Source organism: Terrapene carolina, unplaced genomic scaffold (assembly GCF_002925995.2).
Source record: "Terrapene carolina triunguis isolate 2854851 unplaced genomic scaffold, T_m_triunguis-2.0 Scaffold96, whole genome shotgun sequence".
In the NCBI taxonomy this organism is placed as follows: Eukaryota; Metazoa; Chordata; order Testudines; family Emydidae; genus Terrapene; species Terrapene triunguis.
In genome coordinates, this window is record NW_020664447.1 from 33,260,787 (window position 1) to 33,284,405 (window position 23,619).

The following is a 23,619-nucleotide window of genomic DNA, read 5'->3' on the forward strand; positions in this document are numbered from 1 at the left end:
GACTTGTACATTAAACATATTTGATCTAGAATCACTAAGAGAGAATACATTAGAATATATATACAGTCATATTTCAGAATATAAGCACACTTTAAACAAATCATATATTTTATTTTTGTGGTGCATGTAACATGAAAGTGAGGCACACTGTACTTTGCATTAAAACTATGCACAGGGCCGGCTCCAGGCACCAGGCACCCAAGCTGGTGCTTGGGGCGGCACCTGGAGGGGGGCGGTGCGGCGCTCCGGCGGCCGGGGAGAGCGGGGCCACAGCCGGGCTCGCCGCCCCCCCCCCGGGCTCTGGCCGCCCCCCCCCCCGGCGCCCTCCCTCCGGCCGCCGGGGGGAGAGCTGAGCCCCCACCGGGGCTCCGGCCGCCCCCCCCACCCCCGGCTCCAGAGGGAGGCAAAAAAGCCAGAGCCGGCCCTGACTATGCACTACTTGCCAGATATCTGGTGTGCTCGGTGTGTTGGAATCCAGCAGATACAGCAATTGGATCCAATCAGTGGACAACATGTTACTTTTTCCTCTTGGGACCGATCTCATGCCTGGAGCTTGCATTTAATTGTAAAGATCAATAAGTGGACAAGTGTGTGGAGAAGGGTGAGGAGACCTAACCCTAACCTAAGGTGAATATAGCTAAACTGCTCGGTAGCGATCACAATGTAATTAAATTTAACATTCATGTGGAGGGTGAGAAATACCAAAGAAGCCCACCACAGAAGCATTTAACTTCAAAAAGGGGAACTACACAAAAATGAGGAAGCTAATTAAAGAGAAATTAAAAGGAACAGTCACAGGATTGAAATGCCTACAAGCTGCATGGAAACTTTTTAAAAACACCATAATAGAGGCTCAAATTAAATGTATACTCCAAATAAAAAAAACGTAAGAGGACCAAAAAATATGCCACAATAGGTAAACCGAGTAAGAGAGGCGGTTAGAGGCAAAAAGGCATCTTTTAAAAATTGGAAGTCAAATCCTACTGAGGAAAATAGAAAGGAACATGAACTCTGGCAAGTCAAGAATAATAATATATTTAAGCAGGGCAAAAAAGAATTTTAAGAGCAACTAGCAAAAGATATACAAAATAGCAACATTTTTTTTAAGTACATCTGAAGCAGGAAACCTGACAAACAATCAGTGGGGCCACTGATGGTCAAGGTGGTAAAGGAGCAGTCAAGGAAGACAAGGCCCTTGCAGAGAAGCTAAATGAATTATTTGATTCAGTATTCACTGCAGAGGACGTGAGGGAGAATCCCACACCCCATCCAGTCTTTTTAGGTGACACATCTGAGGAACTGTCCCAGACTGAGGTGTTGATATAGGAGGTTTTTGAACAAATCAATACATTAAACAGTAATAAGTCACCAGAACAAGATGGTCTTCACACAAGAGTTCTGAAGGAACTCAAATAAGAAATTACAGAACTACTAAGGGCTTGGCTACACTTGCGAGTTACAGCGCATTGAAGGAGCCCCGGGTGCACTAGCTCACTACCCGTCCACACTGGCAAGGTACGTTGAGCGCTCTGACTCCACGGCTAGAGCGCTCCTGGTACTCTACCTCGGCGAGTAGAATAACGTTTGATGTGCCCCCGCTGGAGCGCCCCAGCGTCAGTGTGAACGAGGTGTTGCATTACTGCGCTCTGATCAGCCTCCGGAAACGTCCCATAATCCCCTTAAGTTAAGTGGCCACTCTTGTCATTGTTTTGGATATGCCCTTTGAAATCTCCGTTTGACAGCCGGCTGCTTATCTGTTCCGAGACAAAGCAACCATTACTGTGGAATGCTGTGTGAGAGAGAGAGAGGCGGGGCCGGGGGGGGAGGTCTGCTGCTGTCTGAACTTACAAGACAGCATGCTCACATGCTCTCAGCCCCCCAAAAACCCACTCTCTCTCCCCCCACATACACACAACACACTCCCTGTCACACTCCACCCCACCCCACCCCCCCATTTGAAAAGCACGTTGCAGCCACTTGCATGCTGGGATAGCTACCACAATGCACTGCTCTCTGTGGCCGTTGCAAGAGCTGCTAATGTGGCCATGCCAGTGCGCTGGCAGCTGGCAGTATGGACACACTACAGCACTTTCCCTGCTGCACTCTACGAAGGCTGGTTTAACTCAAAGCGCTCTACATCTGCAAGTGTAGCCATGCCCTAACTCTGGTATGTAAACTATCACTTAAATTATCCTCTATACCAGATGACTTGAGGATAGCTAATGTAACGCCAGTTTTTTAAAAAGGCTGCAGAGGTGATCCTGGCAATTACAGGCCAATAAGCCTAACTTCGGTACTAGGCAATTTGGTTGAATCTATAGTGAAAAATGGACTTATCAGAAACATAAATGAACACAATTTGTTGGGGGAAAGAGCCAACACTGCTTTAGTAAAGGGAAATCATGCCTCACCAACCTGTTACAATTCTTGGGGGGGGACAAGGGTGATCCAGTGAATATAGTGTACTTGGATTTTCAGAAGGCCTTTGACAAGGTCCCTCACCAAAGGCTCTTAAGCAAAGTAAGCTGTCATGGAATAAGAGAGAAGATCCTTTCTATCAGTAATTAGTTAAAAGATGGGAAACAAAGGGTATGAATAAATGTTCAGTTTTCAGAATCGAGAGTGGTGAATAGCCGGGTCCCACAAGGATCTGTACTGAGACCAGTGCTGTTCAACAAATTCATAAATGATCTGGAAAAAAGGGGTAAACAGTGAAGTGGAAAAGATTGCAGACAATATAAAATTACTCAGGATAGTTAAGTCCAAAGAAGACAGTGAAGAGTTACAAAGGAATCTCACAAAACTCGATGACTAGGCAAGAAAATGGCAGATGAAATTCAATGTTGATAAATACAAAGTAATGCACATTGGAAAACATAATCCAAACACTACATACAAAATGATGGGGTCTAAATTAGCTGTTACCATTCAAGAAAAAGAACTTAGAGTCATTATAGATAGTTCTCTGAAAACATCTGCTCAATGTGCATCAGCAATCAAAAAACTAACAATAATAGGAACAATTAAGAAGGGGATAGATAGTAAGACAGAAAATATCATAATGTCACTGTACAAATCCCTGGTATGCCCACACCTTAAAAACTGCATGCAGTTCTGGTCGCTCCATCTCAAAAAAGATATATTAGAACTGGAAAAGGTACAGAGAAGGGCAACAAAAATGATTAGGGGTACGGAACCGCTTCCATGTGAGGAGGAATGAAAAAGAGGGGGACTGTTCAGCTTGGAAAAGAGACAAATAAGGGGGGATATGATAGAGGTCAGTAAAATCATTAATAGTATGGAGAAAGTGAATAAGGAAGTGTTGTTTACACCTTCACATAACACAATTAGGGATTACCCAATGAAATTAATAGGCAGCAGGTTTAAAACAAACAAAAGGAAGTACTCTTCACACAATGTAAAGTCAACCTGTGGAACTCATTAACAAGGGATGTTGTTAAGGCCAAAGGTGTAACTGCGTTCAAAAAAGAATTAGGGTATGTCTACACTACGAAATTAGATCGAATTAATAGAAGCCGGTTTTATAGAAATCGGTTGTATACAGCCGATTTTGTGTGTCCCCACATAAAATGCTCTAAGTGCTCTAGTCGGCGGACCGCGTCCACAGTACCGAGGCTAGCGTCGACTTCCGGAGCATTGCAGTATGGGTAGCTATCCCACAGTTCCCGCAGTCTCCGCCGCCCATTGGAATTCTGGGTTGAGATCCCAATGCCCGAATGATGCAAAACAGTGTCGCGGGGGGTTCTGGGTACATGTCGTCAGGCCCCTCCCCCTCCGTCAGAGCAATGGCAGACAATAGATTCGCGCCTTTTTACCTGGGTTACCTGTGCAGACAACATACCACGGCAAGCATGGAGCCCGCTCAGCTCAGCTCACCGTCACCATATGTCATCTGGGTGCCGGCAGACGTGGGACTGCATTGCTACACAGCAGCAGCAGCTAACTGCCTTTTGGCGGTAGATGGTGCAGCATGACTGGTAGCCTTCATTGGCGATCTGGGTGCCGGCAGCCGTGGGGCTGCATTGCACCAGCCCCTTGCCTTTTGCCTTTTGGCAGTAGATGGTTTATTACGACTGGTATCCGTCGTCGTCGTACAGCAGTGGCTATCAATCATGGGCACCTGGGCAGACATGCTCAGTCCTATGGAACTGTCTTGATGATGATGGTTATCAGTCGTAGTATGCCATTTTCTGCCACGCGCCCTGTTGGCTCATCGCACGTTAGCAGAGTCTTCCCTGAGCAGCAGATCGTGCAATAGGCCTGAAGGCTAACTGCCAAGCGCCCAGTATTTGCTGCCAAGCACCCAGAAAATGCCGAGGGCTATCAGTCATGCTGCACCGTCGTCTTAACATGTAAAAAATAGATTTGTACTGTATTCATTTCCTTCCCCCCTCCCTCCGTCAAATCAACGGCCTGCTAAACCCAGGCTTTTGAGTTAAATCTCTGGGGGGGGTCCATTCTGTATGTCAGTTGTTTGTGTTTCTCCCTGATGCAAAGCCACCTTTCTTGATTTTAATTCCCTGTACCTGTACGCCACGTCGTCACTCACCCCTCCCTCCCTCCCTCCCTCCTTCCCCTGGTCCGTCAGATACTAGTTTCGCGCCTTTTTTCAGACCAGACGCCATAGCTAGCACTGGGATCATGGAGCCCGCTCAGATCACCGCGGCAATTATGAGCACTATGAACACCACGCGCATTGTCCTGGAGTATATGCAGAGCCAGGACATGCCAAAGCAAAACCAGGACCAGCCGAGGAGGAGGCGATTGCAGCGCGGCGACGAGAGTGATGAGGAAATGGACATGGACCTAGACCTCTCACAAGGCACAGGCCCCAGCAATGTGGAAATCATGGTGTTCCTGGGGCAGGTTGATGCCGTGGAACGCCGATTCTGGGCCCGGGAAACAAGCACAGACTGGTGGGACCGCATCGTGCTGCAGGTGTGGGACGATTCCCAGTGGCTGCGAAACTTTCGCATGCGTAAGGGCACTTTCATGGAACTTTGTGACTTGCTTTCCCCTGCCCTGAAGCGCCAGAATACCAGGATGAGAGCAGCCCTCACAGTTGAGAAGCGAGTGGCGGTAGCCCTGTGGAAGCTTGCAACGCCAGACAGCTACCGGTCAGTCGGGAATCAATTTGGAGTGGGCAAATCTACTGTGGGGGCTGCTGTGATCCAAGTTGCCAGGGCAAGGAGAGACCTAGTGATATCAAGGGTAGTGACTCTGGGAAACGTGCAGGCCATAGTGGATGGCTTTGCTGCAATGGGATTCCCAAACTGTGGTGGGGCGATAGACGGAACCCATATCCCTATCTTGGCACCGGAGCACCAAGCCACCGAGTACATAAACCGCAAGGGGTACTTTTCAATGCTGCTGCAAGCCCTGGTGGATCACAAGGGACGTTTCACCGACATCAACGTGGGCTGGCCGGGAAGGGTACATGATGCTCGCGTCTTCAGGCACTCTGTTCTGTTTCGAAAGCTGGAGGAAGGGACTTTCTTCCCGGACCAGAAAATAACCGTTGGGGATGTTGAAATGCCTATCGTGATCCTTGGGGACCCAGCCTACCCCTTAATGCCATGGCTCATGAAGCCGTACACAGGCAGCCTGGACAGGAGTCAGGACCTGTTCAACTACAGGCTGAGCAAGTGCCGAATGGTGGTGGAATGTGCATTTGGGCGTTTAAAAGCGCGCTGGCGCAGCTTACTGACTCGCTCAGACCTTAGCGAAAAGAATATCCCCGTTGTTATTGCTGCTTCCTGTGCGCTCCACAATATCTGTGAGAGTAAGGGGAAGACATTTATGGCGGGGTGGGAGGTTGAGGCAAATCGCCTGGCCACTGATTACGCGCAGCCAGACACCAGGGCGGTTAGAGGAGCACAGCATGGCGCGGTGCGCATCAGAGAAGCTTTGAAAACGAGTTTTGTGACTGGCCAGGCTACGGTATGAAACTTCTGTTTGTTTCTCCTTGATGAAATCTCCGCCCCCCCAGCCACCCGGTTAACTCTACTTCCCTGTAAACCAACAACCCCACCCTCCCCTACCCTCCCCCCTTCAAGCACCACTTGCAGAGGCAATAAAGTCATTGTTACTTCACATTCATGCATCCTTTATTAATTCATCACACAACTAGGGGGATAATTGCAAAGGTAGCCCGGGATGGGTGGGGGAGGAGGGAAGGAAAAGGACACACTGCAGTTTAAAACTTTAAAACTTTAACACTTATTGCTCGGGAAATCATCTAGGGTGGAGTGACTGGGTGGCCGGAGGCCCCCCCACCGTGTTCTTGGGCGTCTGGGTGAGGAGGCAATGGGACTTGGGGAGGAGGGCTGTTGGTTACACAGGGGCTGTAGCGGCGGTCTCTGCTCCTGCTGCCTTTCCTGCAGCTCAACTATACGCTGGAGCATATCAGTTTGATGCTCCAGCAGCCGGAGCATCGACTCTTGCCTTCTGTGTGCAAGCTGACGCCACCTCTCATCTTCAGCCCGCGATTCAGCACGCCACCTCTCCTCTCGCTCATATTGGGCTTTTCTATAATCAGTCATAGACTGCCTCCACGCATTCTGCTGTGCTCTGTCAGCGTGGGAGGCAGTCTGTAGTTCTGTAAACATTTCATCACGCGTCCTTCGCTTTCGGTTTCGAATCTTCACTAGCCTCTGTGAAGGAGAAGGGAGAGGTGGTTAAAAAAGACACATTTTAGAGAACAATGGGTACACTCTTTCACGTTAAATTTTGCTGTTCACATTACACAGCACATGTGCTTTCGTTACAAGGTCGCATTTTTCCTCTTATATTGAGGGCCTGCCGGTTTGGTGTGAGAGATCACTCACGCAGTGCCAGGCCACAGATTTCAGCTTGCAGGCAGCCATGGTAAGACACAGTCTTTTGGCTTTTTTAACCTTCTTAACATGTGGGGATGGTTTCAAACAGTACTGCTCTCATTAACCATACCAAGCACCCGTTGGGTTGGCCATTTAAAATGGGTTTGCAATGTAAAAGGAGGGGCTGCGGTTTCAGGGTTAACATGCAGCACAAACCCAACTACTTCCCCTCCCCCACACACCCAATTCTCTGGGATGATCACTTCACCCCTCCCCCCCACCGCGTGGCTAACAGCGGGGAATCTTTCTGTTCAGCAGAGCAGGAAGGGGCACCTCTGAATGTCCCCTTAATAAAATTGCCCCATTTCAACCAGGTGACCGTGAATGATATCACTCTCCTGAGGATAACAAAGAGCGATAAGGAATGGATGTTGTCTGCATGCCAGCAAACACCGGGACCATACGCTGCCATGCTTTGTTATGCAATGATTCCAGACTACATGCTACTGGCCTGGCGTGGTAAAGTGTCCTACCATGGCGGACGGGATAAGGCAGCCCTCCCCAGAAACCTTTTGCAAAGGCTTTGGGAGTACATGAAGGAGAGCTTTCTGGAGATGTCCCTGGAGGATTTCCGCTCCATCCCCATACACGTTAACAGACTTTTCCAGTAGCTGTACTGGCCGCGATTGGCAGGGCAAATTAATCATTAATCATTAAACACGCTTGCTTTTAAACCATATGTAATATTTACAAAGGTACACTCACCAGAGGTCCCCTGTGTGCCCCCAGGGTCTTGGGTGAGTTCGGGGGTTACTGGTTCCAGGTCCAGGGTGATAAACATATCCTGGCTGTTGGGGAAACCGGTTTCTCCGCTTCCTTGCTGCTGTGAGCTATTTACATTATCTTCATCCTCATCTTCCTCGTACCCCGAACCCGCTTCCCTGTGTGTTTCTCCAGTGAGGGACTCATAGCACACGGTTGGGGTAGTGTTGGCTGCACCCCCTAGAATGGCATGCAGCTCCGCGTAGAAGCGGCATGTTTGCGGCTCAGCCCCGGACCTTCCGTTTGCTTCTCTGGCTTTGTGGTAGGCTTGCCTTAGCTCCTTAATTTTAACGCGGCACTGCTGTGCGTCCCTGTTATGGCCTCTGTCCTTCATGGCCTTGGAGACCTTTTCTAATATTTTGCCATTTCGTTTACTGCTTCGGAGTTCAGCCAGCACTGATTCATCTCCCCATATGGCGAGCAGATCCCGTACCTCCCGTTCTGTCCATGCTGGAGCTCTTTTGTGATCCTGGGACTCCATCATGGTTACCTGTGCTGATGAGCTCTGCGTGGTCACCTGTGCTCTCCACGCTCAGCAAACAGGAAATGAAATTCAAACATTTGCGGGGCTTTTCCTATCTACCTGGCCAGTGCATCTGAGTTGAGAGCGCTGTCCAGAGCGGTCACAATGAAGCACTGTGGGATAGCTCCCGGAGGCCAATAACGTCGAATTCCTTCCACACTAACCCAATTCCGACCCCCTAAGGCCGATTTTATCGCTAATCCCCTCGTCGGAGGTGGAGTAAAGAAACCGGTTTAAAGGGCCCTTTAAGTCGAAAGAAAGGGGTTCGTCGTGTGAACGTGTCCAGGCTTAATTCGATTTAACGCGGCTAAAGTCGACCTAAACTCGTAGTGTAGACCAGGCCTTAGATAAGTTCATTCAGGATCAGTCTATCAAAGACTAATAACCAAGATGGTCAGGGATGCAACCCCATGCCCTGGGTGTCCCTAAGCCTCTGACTGCCAGAAGCTGGGACTGGACAACAGAGGATGGATCACTCTGTAATTGCCCTGTTCTGTTCACTCCCTCTGAAGCATCTGGCACCAGCCTCTGTCAGGCTACATGCATCATTGGTCTGATCCAGTATGAGCATTCTTATATTCTTCTGACCTGTACACACATGACTGGGATAGAGATCTCATTATGATGTGGTACATAATGTCATCATGCTACATCTTGTTTGGAGTGTTTAATCATATGACATTTCAGTTCTGTTATTACATGTGTAATATGTAAATAGAAACATTGAAATCATGACCCCTTTAAAAAAAAAACACAGGATGAAAAACCAGTGTGTCCCCAATGGTAGGTATACTAGGAGACATGAAGTCCAAAGATATATATGCAACTAGATCTGGAAACTCTATACACAAGATTGCAAAGTCATTCTGCTTATAAAATTTATTTTGTATGGGTGAGCTATCGAATGCTCGATTTTCTAGGAAACACAGCTTAAGCACAAGCTACTCCCATACATTCCAAAAAGCTTATGAATAGCGCTGGAGCAGCAAGTTGAAAAGTCGAAAGTATACTGAAAGTTCCTGATAGTCACAGCCTGACACCATCACCAGGAGACCTATATTAATTTAAAATAATTTTAAAAAAATTAGAGCAGCTGTGAAAATATTTTACTGCTCCTGGTTGTTGTTTTTTTTAACCCTGGGCATATTGGTGTGAACCACAGTAAAAAGATTGAGTAGTTCCAGGCAATGTGCTCGTAAAGATTTATATACATGTCTTGGAACAACTTTTGACTAGCCAGCTGATGTTCTCTTTTAATGGATTTCTATTTAGTGATGCAGTAGCAGCTGGTGTTCCAGCAGCCTAATGGTAGTGGAATAGAGGGAAATTGATGCATTGCACTTTCCCTTTTGCTGTCACTGCCAGGACAATTCTTTCTTAGTGTTCCCATTCACATTTCCCAGTTTTCCTTTGCAAAAGAGTGCACGTCTTATACAGTCCACTTAAACATGTTAACATGTGCAGTCTGGCGTCCCCCAGGGCTGCAGGAGCTCTGTCATCCTTTTAACCAATGTTTCTTTTAATGGCAATTACACACTAAAGGATTTTCTGAATCTGAAGTAGTCTTTCTCTCTTCAAACTGCTTTGCTTTCAGAGTTGTCAGTCTCTTGGGCGTGGTAAATAATAAATGTCCCTTTGAAAAGAGGACAAAAGGTGAACTGGAAAATATAGATATTACTTGGGGAACTTAATTCCTATGCTATTCTGAGCCAAGCACAAGAGGAGTCAGAAGGAAATGGGGGCTTTTGCCTGTTTATAAAAAATGACATTGACTTTGGTTTAGTAATAAGATTTGATTGCTTCATGTAGCTTTTGAGAGGCTGCTATACCACTAGGTAATCATCAGCTATAGAAATTAGTTCATAAATAATGTCCTACATAAGTCATGTGAGTGAGGATGTGTTGACATTGAAGGAAGTTTTATGCACTCAGTCATTACTGTACTGACTCAGCATCATCCTCCTTTGAGCAACGGCAGTTTTTGGCAGTGTGCTTATAAAGTACTTTTACAGCAGACCACAATGGAGACATCCTCTCTTGTTTCAAATAATCTTTTTAAAAGAACTGAAGATACGTAAAGCAACAAATAGGGAGCTTGGTAGCCATAGAGACACCAGAGATAAAATAAGGCATTTTTAAAAATACCTAATCTGTGTTACTGATAACACATTATTGCAAGGGAAATGGTTTTAAAAATCAAATTTACTTTTCAGTATTTATGCTATAGCTTTTGTTTTTTTTAACCTATTTTAGGAAGTATGGAATGAAGGGAAGGCAGGTGGGAGTGAGTTAATAGGAGGAAGGGAGTGGATGGGAGACATTGAGGAGGAAAAGTGAGATGGGAGAGGAAGGAGGGAGGAAAGGATGGAGAGGAGCATAGAGGGCAAGGAGATTGAAGCTGACAACAGAGTGACTGAGGGACCGGGGCAACAGGAGGGTGGAGCAAACGGCCACCCGGCAAAAAGTAAGACCGTTCTGAGTGGAAAAAAACATAGTCTGGTAAGATCACTCATCACCGGCAAGTAGGAGGTTGGGAGGGCATGGGAGGGGGAGGGCATGAGAGCCCCAGGTCGGCCTCTCTCCCTGCCACTCTGCTGCCAACAGTACTCCCAGGCAAGTCCTCAGAGTGCCTTCTTTTTTTCCTCCTATTTTTTCCTTCCTCCTGAAGAGGGAAGCGGCACTTGAGCTCTGGTGCCCTTGTAGCAGAGGATGCCTCCAGTTTCCTCCACATTTAGAAGCAGCAGAGGAGCCCTAACGGGGCCATACACCACTGCCCCACTGCTGCAGTCATTGCTGCCTCTAATTCCTACTGTGAAGAGGAGTCTCTCTTTAGTGACTATGGATTCATTCGCAAGTTCTTTGGGGGACCCGTCACACTTTGTATTACAGTAATTAAACCTGGAAGTCACAAATGCATGGATCACCATCGCCCAATCTGTGTCTGACAGGATGAGATGTAATCGTCTGGCAAGCCAAAGGTGGAAGAAAGTGTTTTTGCTGCTGTTGTTACTTGGTGTCTAAAGTTAAAAAGAGTCCAGGAGGACTTATTGGTTGCATACCATTTTAATGATGGTGGGACAGACACCTTCTTTTGAGGATGAGGGAACAGTTTTGACTGGTGCTTCAGAGTATCTCCCTCTACCCATTAGCATCACGTGTCATCCCTGGATTTAATTTAGCCATCTGTTCCTCATTCAGCCACTGATCTCATTTAAGCATTAGGATAGCTTGGAAAGAGGTGTGATTTGAACTTAAGACCAAGTAGATTTCTACTTCAGTGTCATCTGCATATTGTTGGCATTTGACAATCTCTCCAAGGATTTTAACATATATGTTGAATGAGAGAGGAGGAAAGAAAAGAAACATGTAGAACTCCTCCACAGATGAGGGCCCTGACTCCTGAAGAGCAGTTACTCACCACAACATTCTGGGGGAAGTCTGTTCAGGAGAAACAACCATCTGAGGGGGTTGCCACTGTCCCTACCTTGCTCCCATAGGTGAATCAGCCTCACATCGTGATCCATGGTGTCAAATATAGCACCATCTTTTGAAAGATATGTAATAGTGATGTACTGTTCCCTTGTCATCATTAAATCTCCCAGAGCATTTTTCATAAGAGCAGGGATATTAATCACTGTAATCATTTTCAGTTTTGAAAATTATATTTTGTTTCCCTAAATTTCCCCTGCAATTTCAGTTAATTTCAGAGCTTATGCTTCAAGGCTTCCGCTGGATAGCTGAGGGGATTTTTTTTGTCCCTTAGTGTACTCTGGAGGGTTTTTTAGTCTCCTTTTTCTGAGGCATTAGAGATGGCCACAGCTGGATATTGGATACTGGATAGTGTATTGGTGGCTGTGATATACAGGAGGTCCAACTAGATGATCTGGTGGTCCCTTCTGGCCTTAACTATGTGACTTTATGAATACAGTAGCTTTCACTTTTTAGCCATAAATGCTGTGAACTTGAAGCTATTCCTTTATGTAGTTTGTAAAACACTATGTTATTCTTCTGAATGAAAGTTGTTGAATATATGTAAGTCATCCTGTCAGCCTTCCAAGGCAATGCCATGGAATATTTTCTAAACTGGATGCCCTTCCTCTCTGCAGGTCACAGTGCCGTCGACATTACCAAGGTGGCCAGAAGACATCGCATGTCTCCATTCCCATTGACATCTATGGACAAAGCCTTCATCACAGTTCTGGAGATGACCCCAGTGCTCGGAACAGAAATCATCAATTACCGAGGTACTTTATATTTAGTTGGACTCTTTTTTCTTTTAAATTAGGGCTAGGGAATATTACTTCCTTTATTTTAATCAATTTAAGCACATGGAGACTTCTAGTAATTGTTGGGAGGTGCTTGGGACAGGAACAACACTCTATCCTCCTCCAGTGGAGTTAGTTTTAGAAAGTGAAGTGCAAAGAGCAGGCCTCTCTTTACCAAATCGGAAGGGTGTGCATTGGGCTCAGTGCTTCTTCCTGAAGGAACTATGATCTTCCTATGACTGGAATCCATTGATAACAAAGAGTCCTAGTTTCAGAACACCTGTTTAAAATGACTGAATTCTGTTTCTGTCCATGAAAGAAAAGACTAATATACCCCATCAGCGAAGGATAATAGGAAAATTTCTGTTGCAGGTGTGAACTAGAATTGATGTCAGGACCTAAACATTTAATTCAGAGAGATGGGTTCAACTACTGAAGAGTGTTCAACATAATTGATGCTGTTCCCTTCATAAGAGCTGGTGTCCACATTTTACCTACTTGAATTCAGGGCTTTATATTTTTCTCATAGAAATTTTTCTGAAAATGAAATCAGTACTTGTGAAAAGTGACAGATAGTCCTAGACACAACATAAAAAAATTGCTGAGAATAGATTACAGCTTCTGGGTCTTACCTGAACAATTGCAATGAAGTAAAAAAATAAATCTTCTGTATACTGTGGAAAGAGCAACAGGAAAATTTAAAAATATCAGTTGTCTAAGGGAGCAGGGGTGGATATAACAGGGGGCAACTGGACCCTCTCTATGTTGACTCCTTTTGGCCTGTGCTCTCACCTTGTGGGACTCATAAAACCTTTTCCAATCTAAAAGCTCAAGGGGTTGCAGAAGTTCAGTCACTGCAATTATTTGTTCTAACCTGCACTTTTCTACATCCATGTCTCCAGCTCCTTCTCTCAGCCTACCTCTGCAGCTCCTGTTTGGCTCAGAGGCCACTCCAGCACTCGCTTCCTCTTCTCTTAATCAAGCAACTCCACCTTGGTCTCTGCCCTGCCCTGCCCTAACACTTGACCCTTCTCTACTAGTGCTCCTGTCTCCCTTCACATCTTGGCTGCTGCTCCACTCCCACTTCATGCAAACTCATGATGATCCCAGTTGTTGGGAAACCACACACACACCCCAGATCATTTGCCAACTGGGCCTTTATCTTACATTCGTATCTCCAAACTGGCTGGCCAGAGTGTTCATTCACTGGGATTCTGCTGGGCAGAGAGAGGCTTCAACCTAGGAATACATTAAGGTATTGGATATCCACTCAGAACTGTCCTTCATACTGGAAATTCACATGTCAGGGCAAAAGCAGCCTTTTGACACAGGCTATATCAAGGCCATGGAGCTTCAGCTAACTGTTATATCCAGAAGCCTCTAAGGGACCAAACTTGTACCACTAAAATAAATGTTAAAACTCCCATTCACTGTAGTGGGAGCAAGATTGGACCAGAAGGACAGACTCCTTAGAATCCAACCTATATGCTGGCCTGGAGTCTTTTGAAGGCACCTGCCTCAAAGCAGTTATTTGACCCTGTATCCAAAGTGTGGCCTTACATCTTTGTCTAACAGAGAGGATTTAATGCCAGAAGACATGGTTCAGCATATTGGTTCAGACCTGAAGTCTGTTCATCAGCACAAAGCAGTCCTTTGACAGAAGAGAGATCAAGGCAATGGAACTTGAAGTAAGTGGCATCAGAGCAGAGCTGCACCACAGACCCAAAGTTCGGTTTGCAGGAATTGATACTGTAATATTTCTGTGCTCCCAATGTTTATACTGTTCTGTGTGAGACAGGTACTGTTGGCCCAGTACCTTTCTTCAGTGCTTGTGTTTGGAAACAGGAAACTGATATATGCTGAACAATAGACTACAGTATCAAGTTTGGCTGCTTAAAGTTTGGTAGCCAAGACACTGAATGCTGCTAAGTTTCCTTGGTTTAGAACCACTTCATAAAGCAGGACCCTCAATCCTCAGACACTTCAAAACAGCAGTCATGACTCAGACCCTGTTTGTCTAGTGCACACACAGTCATCCCATGGAACAAAGCTATCTATGCTTGCCTGCATAAAAACAAGTAGCTTTCATAGAATCATAGAACTGGAAGGGACCTGAAGAGGTCATCAAGTCCAGTCGCCTGCACTTTTGGCAGGACTAAGTATTATCTAGACCATTCCTGACAGTCATTTGTCTAACCTGCTCTTAAAAATCTCCAATGATGGAGATTCCACAACCTCTCTAGGCAATTTATTGCAGTGCTTAACCACCCTGACAGGAAGTTTTTCCTAATATCCAACCTAAACCTCCCTTGCTGCAATTTAAGCCCATTGTTTCTTCTCCTATCCTCAGAGGTTAAGAAAAACAATTTTTCTTCCTCCTCCTTGTAACAACTTTTTACATACTTGAAAACTGTTATCACGTCCCCTCTCAGTCTTCTCTTTTCCAGACTAAACAAGCCCAATTTTTTCAATCTTCCCTCATAGGTCATGTTTTCTAGACCTTTAATCATTTTTGTCACTCTTCTCTGGACTCTCTCCAATTTGTCCACATTCTTCCTGAAATGTGGTGCCCAGAACTGGACACAATACTCCAATTGAGGGCTAATCAGCGCAGAGTAGAACGGAAGAATTACTTCTCGTGTCTTGCTTACAACACTCCTGCTAATACATCCCAGAAGGATGTTTCCTTTTTTTGCAACAGCTTTACACTGTTGACTCTCATTTAGCTTGTGGTCCATTATGCCCCCAGATCCTTTCAGCAGTACTCCTTCCTAGGCAGTCATTTCCCCTTTGATACATGCCACCTCAAATAGCAGTTGCAAGTCGAGTCAATGTTTTGTTCCCATATGGGAACAATTGCACTTACCCAAATAAGGCTATCAGTATTTGGAAGAATTTGAACCAAGGAGTGTCAGCAATGGATTACCTATTAGTGTTTCATGGTCAAAGCAATGCTTCATAGCTTAGGGCAGCAGTTCCCAGCATATGGGGCATGCTCACTTTGAGGGTTTAAAGGACTAGCCAGGGACCTGGAACAGTGACTGTGTACGTTTCCCCCCAAGCTGCCCTGGTAATAAAGTGGGGATGAAGGAGAGTTTGATTGGTTTTATTTTCTAGAAGGACCAATCAGCTTAGAAATGTTTGAGAAATGCTGGCTTAGGGGGATGTCATGTTGTTACTCCTTCATATAAGGTAAATAGCTTCAATGGATTGAGATGCTTCAAGTATGTGGTCTGGACACAGCTACCCTTTGTAGCACAATAGCAGTGAACCAATAAGTTAGGTTTGAATGAAGTATTAACCAGTGCATGTTGTTCATGGAGAGATCACAGAAAACATTTCCATCGTAGACTTGTAGGTGTTGAGCCAAGAAATTGAAAGGTGTAGTTTGTCCAAAACTGTGACTTGATCAGTGAAAGACAGTCTCAAACTGAGTTATATCAACACAGGTCTTCAATTGGTCTCAAATACATGGCATTCATTAAAAGCCTCTCATTGGTACCAAAAGTCCAAGGCACCAGGCTTCTGCCAGGGTGAGTACATAGTCCCGTATTCTTGTCCACCAAACAAATCAAGAACGGAGTCATAGATTAGTGAAGTCTTTCATCCTCAAGGTCTGACTGTGTATAGCTGATTTCTTGGTGTTGCACACCTTTGTATTGCAAAGTGTCATCCTGGCCTACTCTGAGATAGCAATACCTAGACTTCATTATCATGTTTTGCTCAACCTGCCTTTTGAAACAGGTATTAGCTCATCATAATTCATAGATAAACTTTCCCACATTTTGATGTGATAGTAAATCATTCATGTTTTATATCATTGGAGCATTAACTGAATAAATCTAAAGACTTTTTCAGTAATCACAACTGTCTTGTTTTGAGAAACTACATCATCCTTTCTTAAGGTATTATCATTAGGACTGTCAAGCGATTAAAAAAATTAATCGTGATTAATCGCATGATTAATCGCGCTGTTAAACAATAATATAATACGATTTATTCAAATATTTTTGGATGCTTTCTATATTTTCAAATATATTTGATTTCAATTACAACACAGAATACAAAGTGTACAGTGTTCACTTTATATTTATTTTTGATTACAAGTATTTGCACTGAAAAAAACCCAAAAGAAATAGTATTTTTCAATTTACCTAATACAAGTACAGTAGTTCAATCTCTTTATCATGAAAGTTGAACTTACAAATGTAGAATTATGTTAAAAAAAGCCTACATTCAAAAATAAAACAATGTAAAATTTTAGAGTCCGCAACTCCGCTCAGTCCTACTTCTTATTTACAATGTCACCTGAAAGTGAGAACAGGCGTTCTCATGGAACTGTTGTAGCTGGCATTGCAAGATATTTATGTGCCAGATGCGCTAAAGATTCATATGTCCCTTCATGCTTCAACTACCATTCCAGGGGACATGCATCCATGCTGATGACAGGTTCTTCTTGATAACAATCCAAAGCAGTGCGGACTGATGCATCTTCATTATCATCATGTGAGTCAGATGCCACCAGCAGAAGGTTGATTTTCTTTTTTCGTGGTTCGGGTTCTGTAATTTCCACATTGGAGTGTTGCTCTTTTAAGACTTCTGAAAGCATGCTCCACACCTCATCCCTCTCAGATTTTGGAAGGCACTTCAGATTCTTAAACCTTGGATTGAGTGCTGTAGCTATCTTTAGAAATCTCTCATTGATACCTTCTTTGCATTTTGTCAAATCTGCAGTGAAAGTATTCTTAAAATGAACATGTGCTGGGTCATCATCTGAGACTGCTATAACATGAAATATATGACAGAATACGGGTAAAACAGAGCAGGGGACAAACAATTCTCCCTCAAAGAGTTCAGTCACAAATTTAATTAATGTATTATTAACGAGCGTCATCAGCATGGAAGCATGTCCTATAGAATGGTGGCCAAAGCATGAAGGGGCATACGAATGTTTAGCATATCTGGCACATAAATACCTTGCAGTGCTGGCTACAAAAGTGCCATGCAAATGCCTGTTCGCATTTTCTGGTGACATTGTAAACAAGAAGAGGGCAGCATTATCTCCTGCAAATGTAAACAAACTTGTCTTAGCGATTGGCTGAACAAGAAGTAGGTCTGAGTGGACTTGTAGGCTCTGAAGTTTTACGTTGTTTTGTTTTTGAGTGCAGTTATGTAACAAAAAAAAATCTACATTTGTAAGTTGCACTTTCACAAGAAAGAGATTGCACTACAGTGCTTGTCTGAGGTGAATTGAAAAATACTATATCTTTTGTTTATCATTTTTACAGTGCAAATATTTGTAATAAAAAAATATACACTTTGATTTCAATTACAACACAGAATACAATATATATGAAAATGTAGGAAAATATCCAAAATATTTAATATATGTTAATTGGTATTCTATTGTTTAACAGTGCAATTAAAACTGTGATTAAAATCGTGATTAATTTTTTTAATCACAATTAATTATTTTTAGTTAATCGCGTGAGTTAACTGCGATTAATCAACAGCCCTAATTATAATGGTTGTCTACTTACAATAAAGTAGTTCAGCTGTGTGTAAAAACTATCCTTTTTCCTTCAAAGGTACCAGCCTGGTAAAGTATTGGAATTCATTGCTTTTTTGTTGGCACATTCACCTACCAGGTAGTGACTGCTGTTGGAATTCTTCATGGACTTTCTCACTAGATGGAAACTTTCTATCCTGTTTACTTAGGGTTACCATTCGTCCGGATTCCCCCGGACATGTCCGGCTTTTTAAGCTAAAAATAGCGTCCGGGGGGAATTTGCAAATGTCCGGACTTCCCCCGATGCAGAGCCCGCGCGGCTAACAGTGGTGCCGGCCGGACGGTGCCACTTACATGGGGCTCCGACACTCAGCCAGAGAGAGCTCCTCCTACTCCCTCCCTCCCTCCCTGCATCGCAGATCGGCTCCGGCAGTCTGGAGCTCCTCCCCCGCTGTTGCCCAGCGTGCCGGAGGAGCGGCTCATGCAGTTCCTGAGCAAGCTCACGGAGACATTAGGTGAAGAAAGGCCAACAACAAGGGGGCCAGGGGGTCGGAGAAGGGGCAGGGAGGTTTTGGAGGGGGCAGTCAAGAGACTGGGGGGGTCGGGAGTTCAGGGGGGGGCTTTTTGGGGGGGTGGAGAAGGTTTTGGGCAGTCAGGGTACAGGTAGGGGGTAGGGTCCTGGGGGGGACATTTGGGGGGGGCTTAGGAGGGGGCAGTTAGGGGATAAGGAACAGGGAGGCTTAGGTAGGGGGTGGGGTTCTGGAGGGCAGTTAGGAGCAGGGGTCCCAGGAGGGGGCAGTCAGGGGACAAGGAGCGGGGGGAGGGAAGGCAGTACTGTGGGGGGGAAGTGGGAGGGGCAGGGGAGGGGCTAGGGCAGGATGGGGCGGGGCTAGGGCAGGACAGGGGCGGGGCTCCTCCCGTCCTCTTTTTTGCTTGCTGGATTATGGTAACCCTAGTTTACTTATCTATACATCAGTGAGCTTATTCCACGTGTTTACATGATTGTATACCCACATATGAATTCTCATTCCTATCATCTATTTGATATTTGAACTGAACAGGACTCAGTTGTCTATCTTTCTCCAGACTTCAGATGTGCTGCTTTTTCACTTCTGCGGGCCCTCAAGTTCCTACTGACACCTTGGTGAATACCTCAACTGTTTTTGAGTGCAGATTAGGGCTCCAGACCCTTTCCTCAAAGGTTGTAGGCCTGTGCAGTGTGGTTTGAGGTGCTTTCATCAGCCTCACTCCTTTCTGCTTCACCTTCCTGATTTTTCTATTCAAAAATGACTAGCTTGGTAAATAGTGTATTTCTCAGGTTTATGTTATGGAGCTGCTGCTCACACCACTTCTTTATTGGTGTGCTGTAGAATGGGAAATCTGCTATCTTCCTTGTACTTTGGGAATGTACATTCATTATAACATCTCAGGAACACATTTTGGCACCCATAAGCTCTTTTGAGCTATTGCCTTGTAACCAACCTGACCACTTTCAGGAGCAACCCTAGCCATTTTGTTGACTAAGGCAGAAGGGGAAAAGGCCAGCCAATTAGCAAAGCTGGCAATCAGAGTGGAGCAAAAAAAACCCAAAACCTACAGCTGCCTGCCCTGCTTGGCTGTCCCTAGAACTGGCCCTGAATGCTTTATGGCATAGTAGAATAATGGTGGCCTGCTTGAAAATGTTAGCAAGAACCTAACAAATCATTTTAGAGTAAAGCCTTTTCAAGATTTTAATTACCTTTCAGTTTTCACATTTGATATACGTTGCCTAGGATTAATGTTAATACTAGTCCTTGATTTCCTTTATCTGATTGCTTCTTTATCAATATTTTCTTATTGCATACAGTACATCATTTGAGGATTCTCACTATTGTATTGGAGTTCTTCTATCCATAACGGGAGTTGATGTTAGTCTCACTGGCAATATTATTTCCCCAAGATATGCAATAAGATCCTAGACTTTGATCTTTTGGTGTGACCTCTATGTCACAAGTGATTAATGATTTCCATAAAAATACTGCACAATCAAACATACATATAATTTTCCTGTACATTTGCTAGAATTAGATTAATTCATAAGAATGCTTTCTGTTTAAATTAATTAATATTTAAGTCTTCATTTATTTAGGCTGATATACCTGTTTCTCAGGAAGGGAGTTCAACTGTAGTCCTGAAGCTTTGAATTCAGACCTGTTCCACAGAAAGGGAGTGTCTTTTTCAAAATTTAATACTACTGAGCTCTTGGAATTCACCTAGCATGTAGGACAAGTGGAATTTTTAAAGTTCAAGGGCTATTGTTGATTTTATAAATAAAGTGCATACACTCGTACAAACATCAAAGCAAAAGAGGAGAAAACAAATCTAATTGATTTGCATTCCTAAATATATCTCAAGAGCTTAGCCATAAGTCTTGGAAATGTCACTGGGCCCCCATGGAGACCAAACGGAAGGGTTTGGAATTGGTAGAGGCCATTAGGTGTGGCACGTGCAGTGAGCTCTAGGGTGAAGGGGGGGAGGGATAGCTCAGTGGGTTGAGCATTGGCCTGCTGAACCCAGGGTTGTGAGCTCAATCCTTGAGGGGGCCATTTAGGGAACTGGGGTAAAAATCGGTCTGGGGATTGGTCCTGCTTTGAGCAGGGGGCTGGACTAGATGATCTCCTGAGGTCCCTTCCAACCCTGATATTCTATGATTCTATATCTCAATATACACAGTAATGGTGCTAAGTGTGTTGCTACATACAGACATTTGGCATCAGTCAGGCTCTTGCCGAGGGGTTCGGAGTGTGGGAGCGGGCTCATGGCTGGGGCAGAGGGTTGAGGTGCTGGGGGTGCGGGCTCTGGGGTGGGGCCGGGGATGAGGGGTTCAGGGTGCAGGAGGGGGCTCAGGGTGAGGGCAGAGGGTTAGGGTGCGGGTTATGGGGTGGGCTGGGGATGGGGGGTTTGAGGTACAGGTTGCCCTGGGGCTGCAGCAAGGAAAGAAGACTCCCTGCAGCCATCTCTTGCTACAGCAGCCCGGGGCCGGGGAGAGCACCTCTCCCCGCCAGGGCAGCTCTCAGGCTGGGGGGAGAGGCGCATCTCCCCAGCCGCGACAGCTCTGGGGCTAGGGTTGGGGGAGAGGCGCCTCTCCGCAGCAGCTCCAGGGCTGGGGTCGGGGGAGAGGCGCCTTGATAGCCTGCTGCACGGCCGCGCAGCTTAGAGGGAATGTAGATCCTTAACATATAGGATAGCCTGCCGCTACCAATATTTTGCATGGTTCTTCGTGTCAAAGGCCAATTGGCAGCCTTTTACCCCGATGGCCTCTGGTACCTTGGATACCTGGTTCCTGAATATTGTTCAATGGGGACATAAGATCAGGTTTTCAGAAAGCCAGGTAGCAAAGGTCCTGTCAATGCTAAGAAGAAACAAAGGTTTGATGATCCTAATATCCTCAAACTGACCCAGATAGATTTGGTTCACAACTCAGTAGTGGATGGCCAAAGCCAGTCCACCCAAGTTGAGAGTATGGCTTCAACCTCAGAACCAGGGCCATTTGCTCCATCCAATACAGGAGCCCTGTAACTTCTGTCTGAGCCGGTGTCTTGTGTTCTTTCATCTTGAAATCCCAGACAGACCTAAAATGGAAAAGGTTGCAAATTGGTTCAGTCAAGCCTAAAGTGACCCCTTCACTTGACCACCTCCAAAACTGCTTGACTATTTTCTTCAACCACCTGAATTTACATAAAGACTAAATTTCTCAGCTATTCTAGCCTATCACAAACTAAGTGAAGGTGAACCACTCTCTATGCCAGGGGTGGCCAACCTGTGGCTCTGGAGTCACATGCGGCTCTTCAGAAGTTAATATGCGGCTCCTTGTATAGGCACCGATTCTGGGCCTGGAGCTACAGGCAGCAACTTTCCAATGTGCCGGGGGGTGCTCACTGCTCAACCCCTGGCTCTGCCACAGGCTCTGCCCCAACTCCACCCCTTCCTGCCCCCTCCCCTGAGCCTGCTTTGCCCTAACTTCTCCCTCTCCGACCCTCCTGCATGCCACGAAACAGCTGATCGGGAGAGAGGGGGAGGTGCTGATCAGCGGGGTTGCCGATGGGCGGAGGGGAGGAGCTGATGGGAGGCTATCCCATTTTGAACCACTTAGTTCCTGGGATCAGAAATTTCATACATGGAAGTTTACTTTCCTTTTGTCAATGACTTAACTCAATATGTGAGAACTTCAGGCCATAGTGACTGATCCACGCTATACCAAGCTTTATGAGAATAAGGCAGTGCTGTGGATTCAACCAGATTCTCTCCCCAGCACAACATCGTGGTTCCATATAAATAAGACAAACTTTCATCTCATGTCCACATCACACAGTGGACCCTTCTCCACAAAAAGTTCTTAGGGGGTTCTCTTTGGAGTAGACTGAAATGCTTTGAAAATCCATCCAACTCTTTGTTTCTGTTGAAACTAGATCTCTGAGCTATAGTATTACCAAGAGGATTGTCTAAATGGATATTCAAGTGGATTTCTTTTTATGATGAACTGGCTGACCAGAAACTGGAAAGTCACATTAAGGCTCAGTCAGTGGAAAGAAAAGCTATCTCTGCTGCTTATTCCAGAGATGTCCCATAGCATCTGTAAAACAGTGATATGGTCCTTTTCTCTCCACACTAAGCATTATTGACTGGAAAATCCATTTCAGACTCTCCTTTATCCAGAAGTTGTTTTCAAAGTAAAGAAGGCCAAACATTACCACCTCAATGAAGTCTTATTTAGATTGTCCCTTATTTTAAGTTGGCTTGTTTTCGCGTGAAATTTTTCCCTCCCCAACATCTCTGCTTCCTTTTGCAAGCATGACCATTTGGGGTATTATATACTTTTAGTGTTTCTCTATTTACACCTAATTTATTTATTACTCAGGCATATTTTTTCTAATATTTTAATAATTCTAATTAGCTTATTTTAGCTTTGCCTTCTGCATAACTGCAGAAAAACACTGAACTGTTGGGGAGGGAAAGCATTTTTAACATGGGACGGGGTAGTGCATGATATCCATTAGGGGGCCTGGCTCACAACTTTATCCCATTACCACTGCCCTTGGGCATCAAAATTCTTAACAGCTGTGCAAGTTTCACAAAGACACAAAACTAAGACTCCTATTACAGTGATATTTTCAAAGAAACAAAATTTACAGGCCTTTTCTGTTAACACCAAAAAGCTATTATCACAAGGAAGGGGAGTCTGAAGACGCAGAAGATATTTCAAAACTTTTGTTTTTAAAAATCAAAATTAGTCATAAACAGTAGGGTGAAAAAGATTTTTAGACTTCCACGATGAAAGTGCAAACAAAAGAAAGTAAAAAAATGTATTTGAGAGTGTGTTTACTTTTTTGAATTAATTGCCCAAAGCTTCACCAAACACTGGTGAAGCTTTCCTTAATTAAATGCTTTCTAGCTGCTGGCTGTCCATTTGTTCTCCCCAAATAGCACATGGCAGGATGCCAGGAACATACTGTCCACCACCTCTCTCTAATTGGTGTGATTTTTGCATACAGACAAGAAATAAAATGAAGACAGCTTACCTGCTAAAATTAGAAGCATTACTTTTGCATTGGATTTGTGCGTGTATGAAGAGAGGGGGCATTCACTATTTCTCTGAAAGCTGATTTCTCAGCTATAATTAAA

At 44.9% G+C, this 23,619-nt stretch overlaps 1 protein-coding gene across 12 annotated transcripts in view; it reads left to right on the forward strand.

Annotated features, from left to right (window-relative positions):
* Positions 1-23,619, forward strand: part of GPHN (gephyrin) — a 662,403-nt gene that overhangs the window by 563,220 nt on the left and 75,564 nt on the right. For all 12 annotated transcript variants that reach the window (XM_026651346.1, XM_026651349.1, XM_026651348.1 and 9 more), the window contains one exon: positions 12,291-12,428. In XM_026651346.1, coding sequence (XP_026507131.1) covers positions 12,291-12,428 — 138 coding nt within the window. The remainder of the gene's footprint in view (positions 1-12,290; positions 12,429-23,619) is intronic.